This window comes from Penaeus vannamei, chromosome 4 (genome assembly GCF_042767895.1).
Source record: "Penaeus vannamei isolate JL-2024 chromosome 4, ASM4276789v1, whole genome shotgun sequence".
NCBI classification, from domain to species: Eukaryota; Metazoa; Arthropoda; class Malacostraca; order Decapoda; family Penaeidae; genus Penaeus; species Penaeus vannamei.
This window is the reverse complement of record NC_091552.1, coordinates 7,391,080-7,406,079: the sequence shown is the minus strand read 5'-3', so window position 1 is coordinate 7,406,079 and position 15,000 is coordinate 7,391,080. Positions and strand designations below refer to the sequence as shown.

At 36.0% G+C, this 15,000-nt stretch overlaps 1 protein-coding gene across 4 annotated transcripts in view; it reads left to right on the top strand.

Moving 5' to 3' along the window:
• pcm (5'-3' exoribonuclease pacman) overlaps positions 1-15,000 on the top strand; it is a 31,051-nt gene that overhangs the window by 8,394 nt on the left and 7,657 nt on the right. Inside the window, exons 4-20 of one of the 4 annotated variants that reach the window (XM_070120617.1) lie at positions 421-634; positions 931-1,095; positions 2,394-3,428; positions 3,590-3,751; positions 4,221-4,388; positions 4,522-4,689; positions 5,498-5,694; positions 6,020-6,221; positions 6,361-6,481; positions 6,721-6,887; positions 8,759-8,940; positions 9,245-9,434; positions 12,185-12,305; positions 12,406-12,581; positions 12,688-12,759; positions 13,152-13,286; positions 14,948-15,000. The exon at positions 14,948-15,000 is cut by the window's right edge and continues 127 nt beyond it. In XM_070120617.1, coding sequence (XP_069976718.1) covers positions 421-634; positions 931-1,095; positions 2,394-3,428; positions 3,590-3,751; positions 4,221-4,388; positions 4,522-4,689; positions 5,498-5,694; positions 6,020-6,221; positions 6,361-6,481; positions 6,721-6,887; positions 8,759-8,940; positions 9,245-9,434; positions 12,185-12,305; positions 12,406-12,581; positions 12,688-12,759; positions 13,152-13,286; positions 14,948-15,000 — 3,528 coding nt within the window. Of the gene's footprint in view, positions 1-420; positions 635-930; positions 1,096-2,393; positions 3,429-3,589; positions 3,752-4,220; positions 4,389-4,521; positions 4,690-5,497; positions 5,695-6,019; positions 6,222-6,360; positions 6,482-6,720; positions 6,888-8,758; positions 8,941-9,244; positions 9,435-12,184; positions 12,306-12,405; positions 12,582-12,687; positions 12,760-13,148; positions 13,287-14,947 lie in introns of all 4 variants that reach the window. The other 3 variants (XM_070120616.1, XM_070120619.1, XM_070120618.1) reach the window with 3 other exon arrangements.

The following is a 15,000-nucleotide window of genomic DNA, read 5'->3' as shown; positions in this document are numbered from 1 at the left end:
GCCCGGCTTCAAAATATTCTGGCGTTAATGGGTTAATGGACATCAAAATTTGTTTACAATACTTCTGATTCATCATACCAGGCCTTTTATAGTAAGGCTAGACAATATCTGCAGATGTTGAATTGCATTTCAAGTCTAAGGAGACATCATTGCAAGGCTGAACAGTTAGCATAGACAGTCTGCCTATTATTTTTGATAGGCTAATTAGAGCAGTATATGTAGATGATAATGCTGCATAGAATTATTCATACAAGTTTTCTCACTTCATACTAGCCGAGTGATTGTATTAAAGACTAGAAACTTTCTAACTACATTATGACTTGCATAATAAAAAGCAGGAGAGGATCGTGCAGAACTGTTTCAGGTTTTCCTATCTTTTATACCAGGAAATATTCTAAGTTGCATGGTTCTGCTTTGCAGATTTCGTTCTGCAAGAGAGGCTGTTGAATGCGAGAAGAAAGCCAGAGATCGTGGTGAGGTACTACCTTCGGAGGAACGGTTTGATTCCAACTGTATCACACCAGGGACAGAGTTCATGGTGCGATTGGATGCTCAGTTGCAGTATTTTGTAACCTGCAAGATATCACAAGACAAGATGTGGCAGAACTGCAAAGTCATCTACTCAGGGCATCAGGTATGGAGGATTAGCAGGAATCTCAGTTTTGTGTATATTCTGTTGTCATGTATATCAGGTAATTTCAGAAAGATGACATATGTTTTTAATTTATACTTATACTTTGATTCTCTAGATGTATGTAAATGTAAAATTTTGCATGTTTATGCAAATATAAATTTCCAGTAGATCAGAAAAAAGGCATTAAGATACATTATGAAAGATTTCTTTTAATAAGTTTTTTTTTTTTTTACACATCCCATGAAAAATTTTGTGCCTGGATTTTATTATATTTTGTCCACTTTTATGTACAACAGACTCCTGGTGAAGGAGAGCACAAGATTATGGAATATATCCGTTATTCCAAATCCCAACCTAATTACAACCCCAACACAAGGCACTGTCTCTATGGTCTTGATGCTGACCTCATAATGTTGGGGCTCACGTCTCATGAACCACACTTCTCATTACTCAGGGAAGAGGTCAGTCTTGTTTTTTTTTTCCCTCTCTCTCTCTTTCTTTGCTTTTTCACATATGATAATGTGATTTCTTGGGTAAGCTACAAATGATTTTATTTTATCTTTGTCTTTATTATTGTCAAGTAGGAAAAAAGTTTTGGTAACCTTTCATTTACTGCAATTGTGGAAGGAGTGTACTACTTTGTAACTCTTTCTCAATTATTTATTGAGCTGAGTGCAAGAATATATAAGTGTTGTCAAAATTTAAGGAAAATGTGATGGAACATGTGATTTATTTTAGATGTATATACTTTATAATTGCCAAGTGACTGATATTGTTCTCCTACAGTCTTGTTCATTAAAATATTGTCAATTCATTTTGTTTTCAGCTGTGTTCTATCATTTTAAATTGCCGGGATATGAAATAAAACTGCTGGCATTAATTTCTTGGCTAAAAATTCACATCTTTCAATATCCATTTCTTTGACAGTAAGTTGAAGAATATGAACATTTATTCCTTTAATGTTTCTTGTCACTATTTTCTAAATATTTATTGTGTGGTATTTTTGAAAATTAAAAACTCAGAGAAGACTGATGTGTTGAATTCTGGGCAGGTGTGTCACAAACTTTTATTCACTTTTTTTGTTTTTTAGTTACTTATCATCATCAAGCTAAAAAGAATGCCTCTTGTTTTGGTACCTGGTTCCTATCCCCATGAAACATGGTAATTACCCTCTTGAAATGACAGAACAATGTCCACCATGTTCAGTAGTAAAGTCTTGCAGAGTTTTAATTTCTGATACAACTAGGACATCTGTTTATTGATGAATTATTTTCTGATGAAACTACAAAAGTTTTTGTTAGTAAGAAGATGAAATACCAAATTTTGTTGATTAGTGTCAGTATATAGGAGAGAGCAGCACATGCATCATCCTCCTTTCCATAGATTCATGAGAACTTCATTTTCCTTTGCCTTCTACAAGCTTACAAATCAGCTGAAACATACAAAAATGTTCCTTACTATATACTGGATAACATAAGGCATATACATCTATTTATTTGGTCATGATTCTAAACAATATTTCATGATAAAGAAGGCAGGACTGCCTTGAGATGGTTATTACTGATGTAGCAGAACAATTTCAACAGAATTGGATAAATTTTACCATAGTTATGTAAGTTATTTAAGTGCAGTTATATTTTAGATCATGGAACACTGAGATGTATTAGGAAAATGGATTATATATCAACAAATCCCAAAATTACAAATCTCAGATATGATAACTAGATTTACTGTCCTAATAACATCCTCACTCTTGTAGGTACGTTTTGGTGGGAAGCAAGATAACAGTAGAACTCCTACACCAGAAGAAACAACATTTCACCTCCTTCACCTCAGTCTTATGAGGGAATACATCAATTTAGAATTTTATGACTTACGGGATTCACTGCCATTTAAATACAATTTGGAAAATATTATTGATGATTGGGTGCTTATGGGATTCCTTGTTGGAAATGACTTCATCCCCCACCTTCCACATCTCCATATAAATAAGGAAGCATTACCAATTCTTTATAGGACTTACAAGGAGGTAATGCCAACCCTTGATGGATACTTGAATAATGGAGGCAAGCTCCATTTAGGCAGGTTTGAGAAGTTTATGAAGAAACTTGCTGAATTTGATTTAGAAATCTTTAATGACACGAATGCAGACTTAAAGTACTTCGACAGTAAGAGGTCAAAAGGTGACAAAGTCTTCAAGGGCAGACATCATAGGGAGAACAATCTTGAAGCATTCTTTGGTGATGATGAAGGAAATGAAGAAAATGGTGCCTTTGGTGCCCTAGAAGAAGATGCACTGGATAATGAAGAAATAAGGAAAAAGTTTGAGAGACTAGGCATCCAGCAGGATCTTATGTTTGAGGATGACGAAGATACAGATAGTGAGGAGACCATTTTTGATGCTGAGTTCCGCCAACATAAAAGAGAATACTATATGAATAAGTTAGAATTTGAACACATAACGCCACATGATTTACGTGAACAGGCAGAGGGTTATGTCAGAGGAATACAGTGGATCCTGAATTACTATTATAATGGAGTTTGTTCGTGGTCATGGTATTATCCTCATCACTATTGTCCATATATATCAGATATAAAGGACTTTTCTAACATGGAAATAAATTTTGAGATGGGAAAACCCTTTCAGCCTTTCGAGCAACTCTTGGCTGTTTTACCTCCCATTAGTATGAAACTTCTTCCTACTGCTTACCATGACCTCATGTTGAGTGAGAACTCCCCTCTCAAGAAGTTTTATCCAGAAACCTTCAGAACTGATCTCAATGGGAAACTTCAGGTTTGAATTTGTTTAATTTTTCTAGATAAAAGCAAACATTATGTGACAATTCCATGATATGTATTCTACATGATACTAGATATAAAAAATGAGACACAAAACTTGAAGTTTCTGAAATTGTGTAATATTGTATGAGTATAGGTAATCATTTTCCCCCGTAGGATTGGGAAGCTGTAGTTCTTATTCCCTTCATTGACGAGGAGAAACTTCTAAGTGCTATGAAACCATGCAATGAAAGACTAACCAAAAGGGAAAAAGAACGCAATTGCCATGGTCCAATGTATATTTGCACTTACACACCAGATAATCTTGGAGAGTACAAGGTATGAATTCAGTTGTTTTATTATTTGGACTTCATGAGTATATCAAAAGTTATCTTAAGTAATGTTATAAATTTAATTGAGCATTTGAGAGCTTTTAGATGTATTGGATCAATTATTTTATTTCATAGCAAATCATTGAATGCTCATTTGCCAGTATCTTAAAATATTTTAATGTTCAGTATAAAGATATTAGTTGCAGAGCCTGTTAAGAGCTGAGCTTAATGGAGGAAATGATAGATGTTTGTTTTAGTGGCAATTTGTAATATAGTCTCTACATCTATGAAAATGTTAGTAGGGCCAAGCAGTGGAATGTTTTTAGAGTAATATAAAGAAAGTTGGATTGATAGATAGATAGAAAGATAGATTAATAGATAGAGATATGATATATATGTATAGATATTTTTTGTTTTAACTAGGTTTTGTAATAAAAAACAACACTAATTAACAATCATATTCTTGTTACCTACAGGCACCAGCTTATTATCCTCCAGTTGGAGTGAACCATAACAAAATGGAGTTAATCTGTCGAGAAGAATGGGAACTCCCGCCAGAGAGAATATACAAGGGCTTATGTAAAGGAGTCATATTGGATGCCTATTTTGCTGGCTTCCCATCTTTAAAGCACATTGATCACACGGTAATAACTTTTAATGCTTTTGTGTTTATGAGTCTGAATGAAATGAAAAAAGAGAAATAGCAAGAATGCATAATTGAAGAAGGAATATTCTGTCCTTGAACCTATTCTTATTTTTTTTCCCCCCATCGAACAGTATCATGTTGCCAAGGAGGGAGTGAGAGTCTTCATGCAAGCATCCCGAGAAGAGAGCTATATCTTGGATGTCAAAAGCCCTACTGAGACCCCAGATCTTAAAGACATTGCCGATCAGTTGCTTGGGAAAGTTGTATTTGTTTCTTGGCCGCATCTTAATGAAGCATTGGTTAGTATTTTTTAGAAAATGTGAGTTCATGAGTGAAGGACCACCCAAGTCTCTTACGTCGTATTCTTTACTGTGCAAGTCCCAGACATTACACCTCCAGATTAAGAGAGAGTCATCATTTATCTTTTTTTCATGTATGCCTAAGGGTGTATCTAATAATTTTTATTAGCCAACAAAGTATGTTGATTTCCTCAGTACTTGCCAACAGAAAGATACTGACTGGCCTCTATTTTTTTACCATTAAACAAATGTGGTAAGTTTCTCCACTTACATGATGAATGAGGGCAGAAATAGCCATTAACCCCACTGCACCACCTTATTACACACCTGTATAAACCTTAAATTTAGCTCAACTTTCCAGCAGTTTGTCTCTTGAAACTTCCTGCTCACTAACACATTTTTAGATTTTGTATGATATTCCATGTTGCTAGAAGTGGCTGGATTGAAATATTTTTTGTAAAATATTGAAGGTGAGGGAATCTGTATCTCTACATGTTTTTCATGAGATAATGCCAATATCTTTTGTTTGTTATGTTGTCAGTAAGAGTCCAAATGCTGTATACATGTTGATATGGTCCATTATTTGATGCAATATCCTTAAATAATCCAGTACTTGCCTCTAAACACAGTTTTTTTTGTTAGCTTTAAAAGATAGTCTGTTAAAAAAACAGTTATCCCTTGGTTTGATTTAAGTGTTGATCATGTACATATATGGGACATTATAAAAAGTAAGTTGGATTATATATAAATGAGTAATTCGGTGCTGTTTTTTTTTTTCCAAATTTTTAATTGACACGCTTTTTTCCAGGTTGATGCTGTGAGTAACAGTGAGGAAAAATACACACTTGTCAAAGATGGAGTGCAGAAGACAGCTGTAACTGATGGTATTAAGGAACAGTATAATTTAGTCAAGTCAAGTATTGCAACCACATATCATGACCGCTGGGGCATTGCGATTGGGAGTACACATGTTATTGTGTATGCTAAACCCATGACTGGAAGAAAGTAAGTTTATTTTCAATTGCACTGAACATATGTTTTGAATTTCTGGTTGAAATGTAAAATATATAGGATAATAACTATTGCAGATGTTATATTGAAGTGAGTAAAATACATTTGTATTAGCATTATGTGGTTCTGCCTTTTAAAAATCCCAGACCTTTTGAGTTGCTGGAATAGTATATGTTAAGTATTTTCCAACTGTGAGAGGACATTTTATACATTTGTACAGAAGCATTTGCTCTATTCTTTTAATGATAATTTCCCTTTAGTCACATGTAGGTGTAAATGGAAATTATCTTTACTTTTGATAATTCTATTAAAAATTCAGATATGTGGCATCACCTTGTGGAAGAATGACTCTAGAAAAAGAATGGTCCAATACTATCCAGCCATATGCCTACCAAGTTGTGGTGAAGGATATGGCAGTACAAGACTTAGGATACAGGAAACAGCTGACTCCTCAGGAATATTTCCCTCCACGCTCCAAAGTCTTCATGCTTGGGCAGCCACACTATGGATGTATGGGAGAGGTAAGATTGAGATATCCAGAAAGAAAGGACAGAAGGGAAGAATTTCAGAAATGTATATGGATAATGCATCTTGGGTAGTGGTGAGTGAAGTATTGTAAATATTTTTTTTTCAAGTTGTGTATAATTTCTTTTACAACAGGTGATTGAAATTGATCCAAGCCAGAAGGGAAGAATACGAGTGGCTATGACAGTGACAACAGACCCAAACCTTGAAGTTGTAAAGCAAAAGGAAAGTCAGCACGTCGAAAGATACATGACAGGTAGAATGAATGATCAGTACTCTAGCATTTTTGTATGTTCATAGCATATATGTGATTAGTAGTTGACTCCTTAGTGACTCCAGGAATTATTATCCATGTGTTTAGACAACTAATAAACTAAAATCACTGTGGACATCACATGTATGCTATACCATCACAGCGCAAAGGGTTAAGAAGATGGATCTGTGTGAGAATTTATCATTGGAGAAATTATTGATTTCTTTGACAATTTTTTTCAGGGAGCCAGGCAGCTCACAGAGCTGGGATTTATCATCAGCTTTTGGCACGGATAACAGGGACTGTGTTCTTAGCCCCACCTGTTGGTGATAACCCAATGGCAGAAATGGAAACAAGGAATAAATTGAACATAGGTCTTAACCTGAAGAACAATCGAAGAAATGAGGAAGTGAGTTAGTTTTGAGTGTTTTTCATTTAAGAAAAGTTTTAGGAATTTGTGATTGGTTACCCAAATCTTTTAGAGATATGTTTGTTATTATTCATTATCATTCTTCTTGTTTGTAGAGGGCTGTATGTGGAATATTAGTTTATGAAATATAAAGTTTATTTTTGTTTTCATTTGATTGATTTGAAATATGATTTTTTGAAATGAATTATGATGTATTCTGTATTTTGTGAGACATTGAAATAAAGAGTTAATGTTGTAATAAAAAAAATGAGGTAAAGACAAAGAAGTGAATATGATAATGGTTATATTTAGAGTAAGTGCATTTGATTTATTGATTATTTTTTGTAATCTGGATGGACCCTGGAAAATTATTTTCCAATTTGTTATGAATTTGATTTTTGAAAAGAAAAATGCATATAAGGGTGCCTTCCATGTCCAGTCAGTGATATGAATCTGATAGGGCAATGTTCAGATTCAGACTTGGCCTCACTTTATGTGAGGTCAGATGAGGTTTCTCTTATTCCCTACTCCAATACTGTCTTTCGCTCTTCCCCTCCCCCTCCCTCCCAAGATGTTTCTACACCCCCTCCCAATTTTTCTTCCTCATCCTACTTCTACACCATCCCTCTCCCAGTCAAGCTCTTTTGTTATTCTAGATTTTGACAGCCCAATCTCTACCACTTCAAAATCCTGACAATCCAATCTTTACTTCCTTGGTTAACTTATCCCGTAAGCTAAACATTCCATTCCATCTACCTACCATATCCTCTCCTACATCACTCTCTCCCAGCCTCAAATGTCTGTCCCCTATTCTCCTCCTTATAAGAAAAACTTCATTTATCAGACTTCCCCAATCTACGACACTTCAGAAACTCTCGAGGACAATCAAAACCTTTTAATCATACCCCAAGATAACATACTTACACCTCATCCATCCTTTAATCTCCCTTCTCCCATTCTCTCTCTACTCAAAGTGACTTATGACATCCATCCTCCTCCTACTCCTGTTCCTCCTACACCCTGTCCTCCCTCTCCTTCCCAACACATTCCATTCACCATTGCTACATCTACATCATCCTAGCTTGCTTTTCTGTTATCCCTTCAGCTTCCTCCTGGATATGCATATGACTCCTTTACATCACAACAAATTTAACCCCACCCCGCCAGGTAGCTTTTGCGTATATGCCATGGCTGTTGTGGACCAAATATCTTTACATCATGACCATTCTTGCACAGTGGGCTCATCAGACGTAGCTTGTTTTTCTCTGACAATAGTGTCATCATTTGTATAGTGAAACTTTTAGGCATTATTTTCTTAAATGATGTCAAAATATAACTTAGGTGCCCAGTGTTGCCTGCAAATTACCAAACAAGCTGGCAATAACAGGAAATGTTTGATGCCTGCCAACCACAGTGCCAGAGCCAAATTTTTAATGAGAGGTTAATGAGTTCATTCACCCTTGGTAAACCTTACTTTAGCCCATTTAATGACCCTCTCTATCCTCACCTCCCTTTGCCCCTCTTAGTTTCAAATTATCCTGAACGGCTGTATGATTTTGATTTGTCACAATCTTCATCAACTAACCCTCCTCTTTACCCTTTTCACTACTACGCAATTCTAGCACATCGATTTTGCTTTGTAACTAGTCACCATCAACTATTGGGCATGAAACCTTTCCTATAGGTCCACTCCTTACCCCCATTTCCCGTACAATAAATCTCTTCTTGGTGGTAAGGATGATGTATGGCATTTTTATGTTTCATCTCTTCTCTATCTACACAGACTAATGCAGACAAAGTTTATTTATACAAGTGCAGTAAGATAGATCAGGAACATTTTCTAAATGTATTTTCTTATTATTCTTTATTAGGTCATTGGGTATACTCGCAAGATACAAGAACAGAGTGAGCGTCCTGTTTGGCTCTACTCAGACAAGGTTATTGAAGCCATCAGAGAGTACCAGGAAAAGTTCCCAGAGGTGTTTGAGTACATGTCACGCAATTCTGCACAGAGGGACATCTTCTATCAAAATGAGATGTTTCCAGAAAACTTGTAAGTTGGGTGTAAATTGGAGATGAAAGAAAATTGTCAAGCAAAGCCAATGCTGTTTAACAGATAATATTTGAGATAATTATTAATTTCAACAGATCCTGGCCTACACTGCATTAACAGTAAGATATGTGATTATCAGAATTCATTGTGGCTATGAACACTATCATTTGTTTTATTATCAATTGCAAAGAAATTTGTGATCTTACCAATATGTTGAGCTAACCAGATTATATTTCTGTTTTAAGGTATCTTTTAAGACAAGTGACATAATGAGTTCTGTATTATACTTTAATTTATCTTTCAGCAAGGAGCGTGTTGCAGAATTAACCACATGGCTGAAGAGTGCTGCTTTTGCCAAGGCTGAAAGACAACCATGTGGTACACAAGCCCTTGGAGAGACATTAAGTCAGATGATCTTGGAAGAGGTTGATAAAGTATCTACAATAAGAGCCAAGGCTGTGAAGATGCAAGTGCGACCTCATCTTCTTTTTAAGGTAGGGTTGCATTTACTAGATGTACTGGCCCTGAAATAGGAAACAAGAAAAAATTGTACTTTGTATCTTTATGAAAGACTAGGTGAGAATTTGATTTGTTTAACAAATTTTGTCATTGGATTAAACAGTTGAACATCAGATTATCACACATCATAAAAAGAAACATACCGATCTGCTTTCTTGCCTACCTATGTAGCAAGGTAGGGAGAGATAGAGAGATATGAAGAGAGATAGAGAAATAGACATGGAGGGAGATAGAGAGATAGACATGGAGAGAGATAAGAGAGATAGACATGGAGAGAGATAGAGAGATAGACATGGTAGAGAGGTAGAGAGAGAGACACAGGGAGAGAGGTAGAGAGATAGAAAGATAGATCAGGAGATAGATAGGGAGAGTAACAGAATGGGAGATGAAAAAGAGAGAGAGAGACAGAGAGAAAAAGAAAGAGAGGGAGAGACAGAGAGAGAGAGAGAGAGAGAGAGAGAGAGAGAGAGAGAGAGAGAGAGAGAGAGAGAGAGAGAGAGAGAGAGAGAGAGAGAGAGAGAGAGAGAGAGAGAGAGAGAGAGAGAGAGAGAGAGAGAGAGAGAGAGAGAGAGAGATAAAATAGATAGATAGCTAGATAAAATAGATAGATAGCTAGATAAAATAGATAGATAGCTAGATAAAATAGATAGATAGCTAGATAAAATAGATAGATAGCTAGATAAAATAGATAGATAGCTAGATAAAATAGATAGATAGCTAGATAAAATAGATAGATAGGTGGACAAAATGGATAGATAGGTGGACAAAAGGGATAGATAGGTGGACAAAAGGGATAGATAGGTGGACAAAAGGGATAGATAGGTGGACAAAAGGGACAGATAGGTGGACAAAAGGGATAGATAGGTGGACAAAATGGATAGATAGGTGGACCAAATGGATAGATAGGTGGACCAAATGGATAGATAGGTGGACCAAATGGATAGATAGGTGGACCAAATGGATAGATAGGTGGACAAAATGGATAGATAGGTGGACAAAATGGATAGATAGGTGGACAAAATGGATAGATAGGTGGACAAAATGGATAGATAGGTGGACAAAATGGATAGATAGGTGGACAAAAGGGACAGATAGGTGGATAAAATGAATAGATAGATTGATAGATAGATAAGGAGATTGATAGAGAAAGAGAAAGGAAGATAGATAGAGAGGCCAGGAAGAAGAAAGAGTTAGGGGGAGAGGGAGAGAGGGAAAGATACAGGAAGGAATGGAAATACATATATAGAAAGAGATATATGTAGATAGAAAGATTCTTAGGTAGATAGATAGAAAGGCAGGTAGGTAGATAAAAAGATAGGTAGATAGAAAGGCAGGTAGGTAGATAGAAAGATAGATAAGTAGATAGAAAGATAGTAAGATAGGTAGATAGATAGCTAGAAAGATAGAGAGAAGGAGAGAAAGAGAGAGAAAAAATAATGAGTGAAAGTGATAACAAAATTGCAATGGAAAACAACAGATCCCCACTCTCATTGCTCATGCTGCCACCATAGCATATCCTAGTGTACTTCGCAGAAACTTGACAGAGGCTAATTCACTGGAGGTGAGAGAGAAATATGTATATAACTTTACACAAGAATACAGGTGAACCATAATGTGAAAGTATGAAATGTAGACTTCAGGGGGTTGTGGATAATATGATGGTGTTTATAGGGACTGTTCCTACTATATCATTATTAATATTATTGATTAAAGTAAGGTAAACAGCCATGGATCACCAGATTTCTTATTTCATACTCATGTTCATTCACAGAAGTGTGACCAATACTTGATGGCACTTGAAAGATATGTTTAGAGACTAGGGAATGTAAAAGAACTGGGTGAATGGAGGGGTCTTGTGGTATTCATGCCATATATATTACAATAATAATTTATATTTACTATGCCTATTCACTAGTAGAAAAGAGGTAGAGCCAAAGATAGGAGGCACTGATAGGATTCATTGAGGGAGACGAGGGACAACCAAAGGAACAGCAGAATGGGAATGACTGTATGGGTACATTGTGAGAGTCCTTATTTTATACTTACTATGTTCAGGAAAGCAAAGAGGCAAAAAAAGGGGGGGGAGGGTAATGGGGATGGGTTAGGGAGGGGTGTAGCTAGAAGAAACTTTCAAAACATTACCAGAATTGCTTTCTCAGACTCCATGTCTCCCACTGACTGGAAGAAGTATGCAGGAAAATAGCATGGCAGTCTTTGAAAGGCTATGGTTGATCAAGAACTATTGGATCATGTGTAGTTTCTCCATTTGGACATTAGGAGTTAAACTGACAATAAAAAACAAAATCACAGGGGACAGTACATCTATAATCACACTTCTAATGTCACTGGGATAATGTTTGAAATTGGATTATCAAAATGTATAAAAAAAGTGTAAACAAAACTGACCATGGTACAGTTTAGACAGTTAGGAAGATGCTTTTAATCAGCCTCTCTTGCAATATGAAAGTATTACAGAACTTTGATGTAAGCTTCATTATACTGTGGAAAAAAAAGTTGGTCAATGTATTGAATATTATATGATAATAATTGATGTTTAAGGAGAGGTTAAAAATCTTTGTTAATAATGGAAAATGGTGTCATAGTATTGCATTTCTTTTGTAGGTTTTTCCATTTGGTAAGATTTACTATGTCCATTTAACTTGTCTTTTGAAAGGCATCAGTACTTTGATGTAGCACTAACAGTCTCCCTTTTCTTTTTTTTCAGCCTAATCCATACCAAGGAAGTACTCCCCCTGACCGTAGTGTCACTTATAAGATGTTTGATCGAGTTGTCAATGTGAGGGAGGGCCATTCCGTCCCACTTGGTGCTAAGGGAACAGTTGTTGGTAAGTAGTTTTGTTTGCTTGTTATGGAATGCATAGAATAAATCCTTTTACCTTATAAAATAAATTGTTACTTGATCAAAATTTGTTCTTTCTATCATAGGAATCCAGCCTGCCAGCAAGGAAGCAGATATCATGTATGATATCCTTTTTGATGAAGCCTTTAATGGAGGGCTAACTCTCCGTGGCCCTGCTTCAGCAAAGAAGTGTTACAGGCTACACTGGGCAGCAATGATAAACATCTCACATGGTAGCCGAATTGCAACTACCTCTCAAAAGGTAGGAAGTTGCCATTACTAAAATTCACCATTGAAATTGATCTATGAAAAACAATAAAAGGCTCTGATTAGCTGTTTGTGTTATTCACATTAGTGTGATATTTCAGCCCCCTGAGAACAGATGGAACCACTCTCTACAGCAGACATGGAATCAGCCAAGCAAACCTACTGGACACTCGGTAAGTATAAGTATAGGACAAACTTTTAAGTTTGGTTCCTCAGAAAACCATCATATGCAGCCTGGTTCTTCCACTGAATTCATCTGGCAACCTGCACGAAACAATTTTACCCCCTGCTGTCCACATACTTTTCATTCATTTTTGATTATGGGGTAGGCTGCCGTAGTCTTTATAAGTTTGATATTTATGGTACATTATCTGTTTTTTTTTCTGCATCTATTTGATGATTATAGTCAATATTTATGGTACGATTCTCTGTATTTGATAATCTCTTATTTCATGTGGTTTGTCTTACTTTTAATTTATTTTTTAAATTTTGTTATTATTTTATTTTATTTTTTTTCTTGTTTTGCTGCCACGTTTTATTATAAAAGACTCCTCTCTGTCAGCAGTATCAGCAGAACAGGCAGACGAATAAGAATGGACAGTATTACCAGGAAAGATGGCAGCAGGATAGAACTGCAAACCAGAACCTCCAACCTCACCTGTCACAAGGGGCCAGAGGAAGAGGGGGAACCACTGCTATGGTGAGACTTCGGATTTGATTTGCATGATTCATTGGGGCTTCAGTGGCAAAAAATAAAGCCAAGATAAGAATGATTTGATACTGCCTTTGATAAAAGAAAAGCAACAGAAAGAATAAGTTGAATCTGAAGCTCCAGTATTAACTTGTTGGATCTGGGTGTAACTATTATCCTTGACACTTTTGCTGCATTGCCATTTTCCAAGGTCTATAATTGTTATTTGTTTTACTATATCAATATAATAATAATATTTTCATGGAGCATACTCCATATTATCTCTCAAGGTAGCTTACACTCTGTTTAAAAGCAGTAACAATAAGTAACAATGAACTATTTGTGATATTTTAAAAACGTTTTCGTGTTATTCACTTTTCCGTAATATGTGAGGTGCGGCAGGTAATGGCAGGCAGGAAAAGTTAGTGTGTGAACATATTGTCCTCCCTAGAGCTAATACTCTCCCAGACATGGGTCATGGATAGTTCACTTTAACCCTTGTTTACCAATGGAAATGTTGCAGAAGTCCCTTCCTAAGTCAATCTCCCTCCTGAAGTTTTATTTGCTCATGACAAGATATTTGCAGCACTGCAGACCTCTGTCATATTCATCCATGAGATGATGTTTCCATCTCTTTGACCTCAGCCAATTTTTTTTTACGAGGAGACAACCCTCTTAATCTGGATCCAGTGAGTTAAGGGGATTGTCTTTCATTCTTTTGAGTGGGGATAGAGTTGTAGCTTTTGAACCCCTAACACCTAAAGAATGGTCATTCATTCTTTGATTTTTTTGGAAGAATATGTTAATCAATACACTGATTGTAAATCCCTTACTTCTGAAGAATGACCAGTGTGCACACTATGTCTGGTAAATCTTTTTAAGTAACTACTAACCTCTCAGTGAGAAGTTGATAATATTTCACCATGTGTACTTTGTGCTCTTCTTGAATACAGGTGGAACTGCATATCAGATTTTTTATTTATTAAATTATCTTAGTGACCTTAAAACAGGACTTCTCTTCTCTATTGGATGCAATAGTTTGAATATTAGATTTAAATAAACAAATCAGTTTTGCAGTTTTCTGATGTATGCCATAGAGCAGTAGTTCCCAGCTTGTGAAGCAGAATTAGCAGAGGTGCAAAACTTTGGTGGAAAATATTGTAGGTCATTTGCTAGGAGTTCAACTGTGTTCACATTGATGTTAGTTAAGTGATTTTTTTCAATTCAGAGAATATTTTATAATTAGGTTTTTCAAGACTTATGAATATTTTTTCTCTTTGTTCAAATTAATGTAGTTTGAAAAAATATAAATGGAACAGCTGATGTTGGGGGTGGTTGTGGATGTGTCAGAGATTGGAGAAAGGGGATGCGAGTATAAAAAAGTTAGGAACCACTGCCATAAGGTCTTTGCACAAAAAGTGATTGAAAATATGTATAACTATAGGAAAAAGGTACTTGGAAAGCATCCCCATTTAGCCCCCCCCCCCAAAAAAAAAGTAGGATACTAAAAGATTTCCAGTAAATATCATCTTCCTACCAACACCTAAATCAGTCCTTTTGACCATTTTCTACTTCCCCACAAAATCCTGAAAGTCCATGCTATCTCAGTGACAGTCCCTAAAGACAGGGTGAAACATATGAAACATCTGTGACCAGTGTTTCCCTTGCAGGTGTCTGCAAACTCCCAGTCTCCTCAACCCGGTAAAAACAGTCAGTCCAGTGA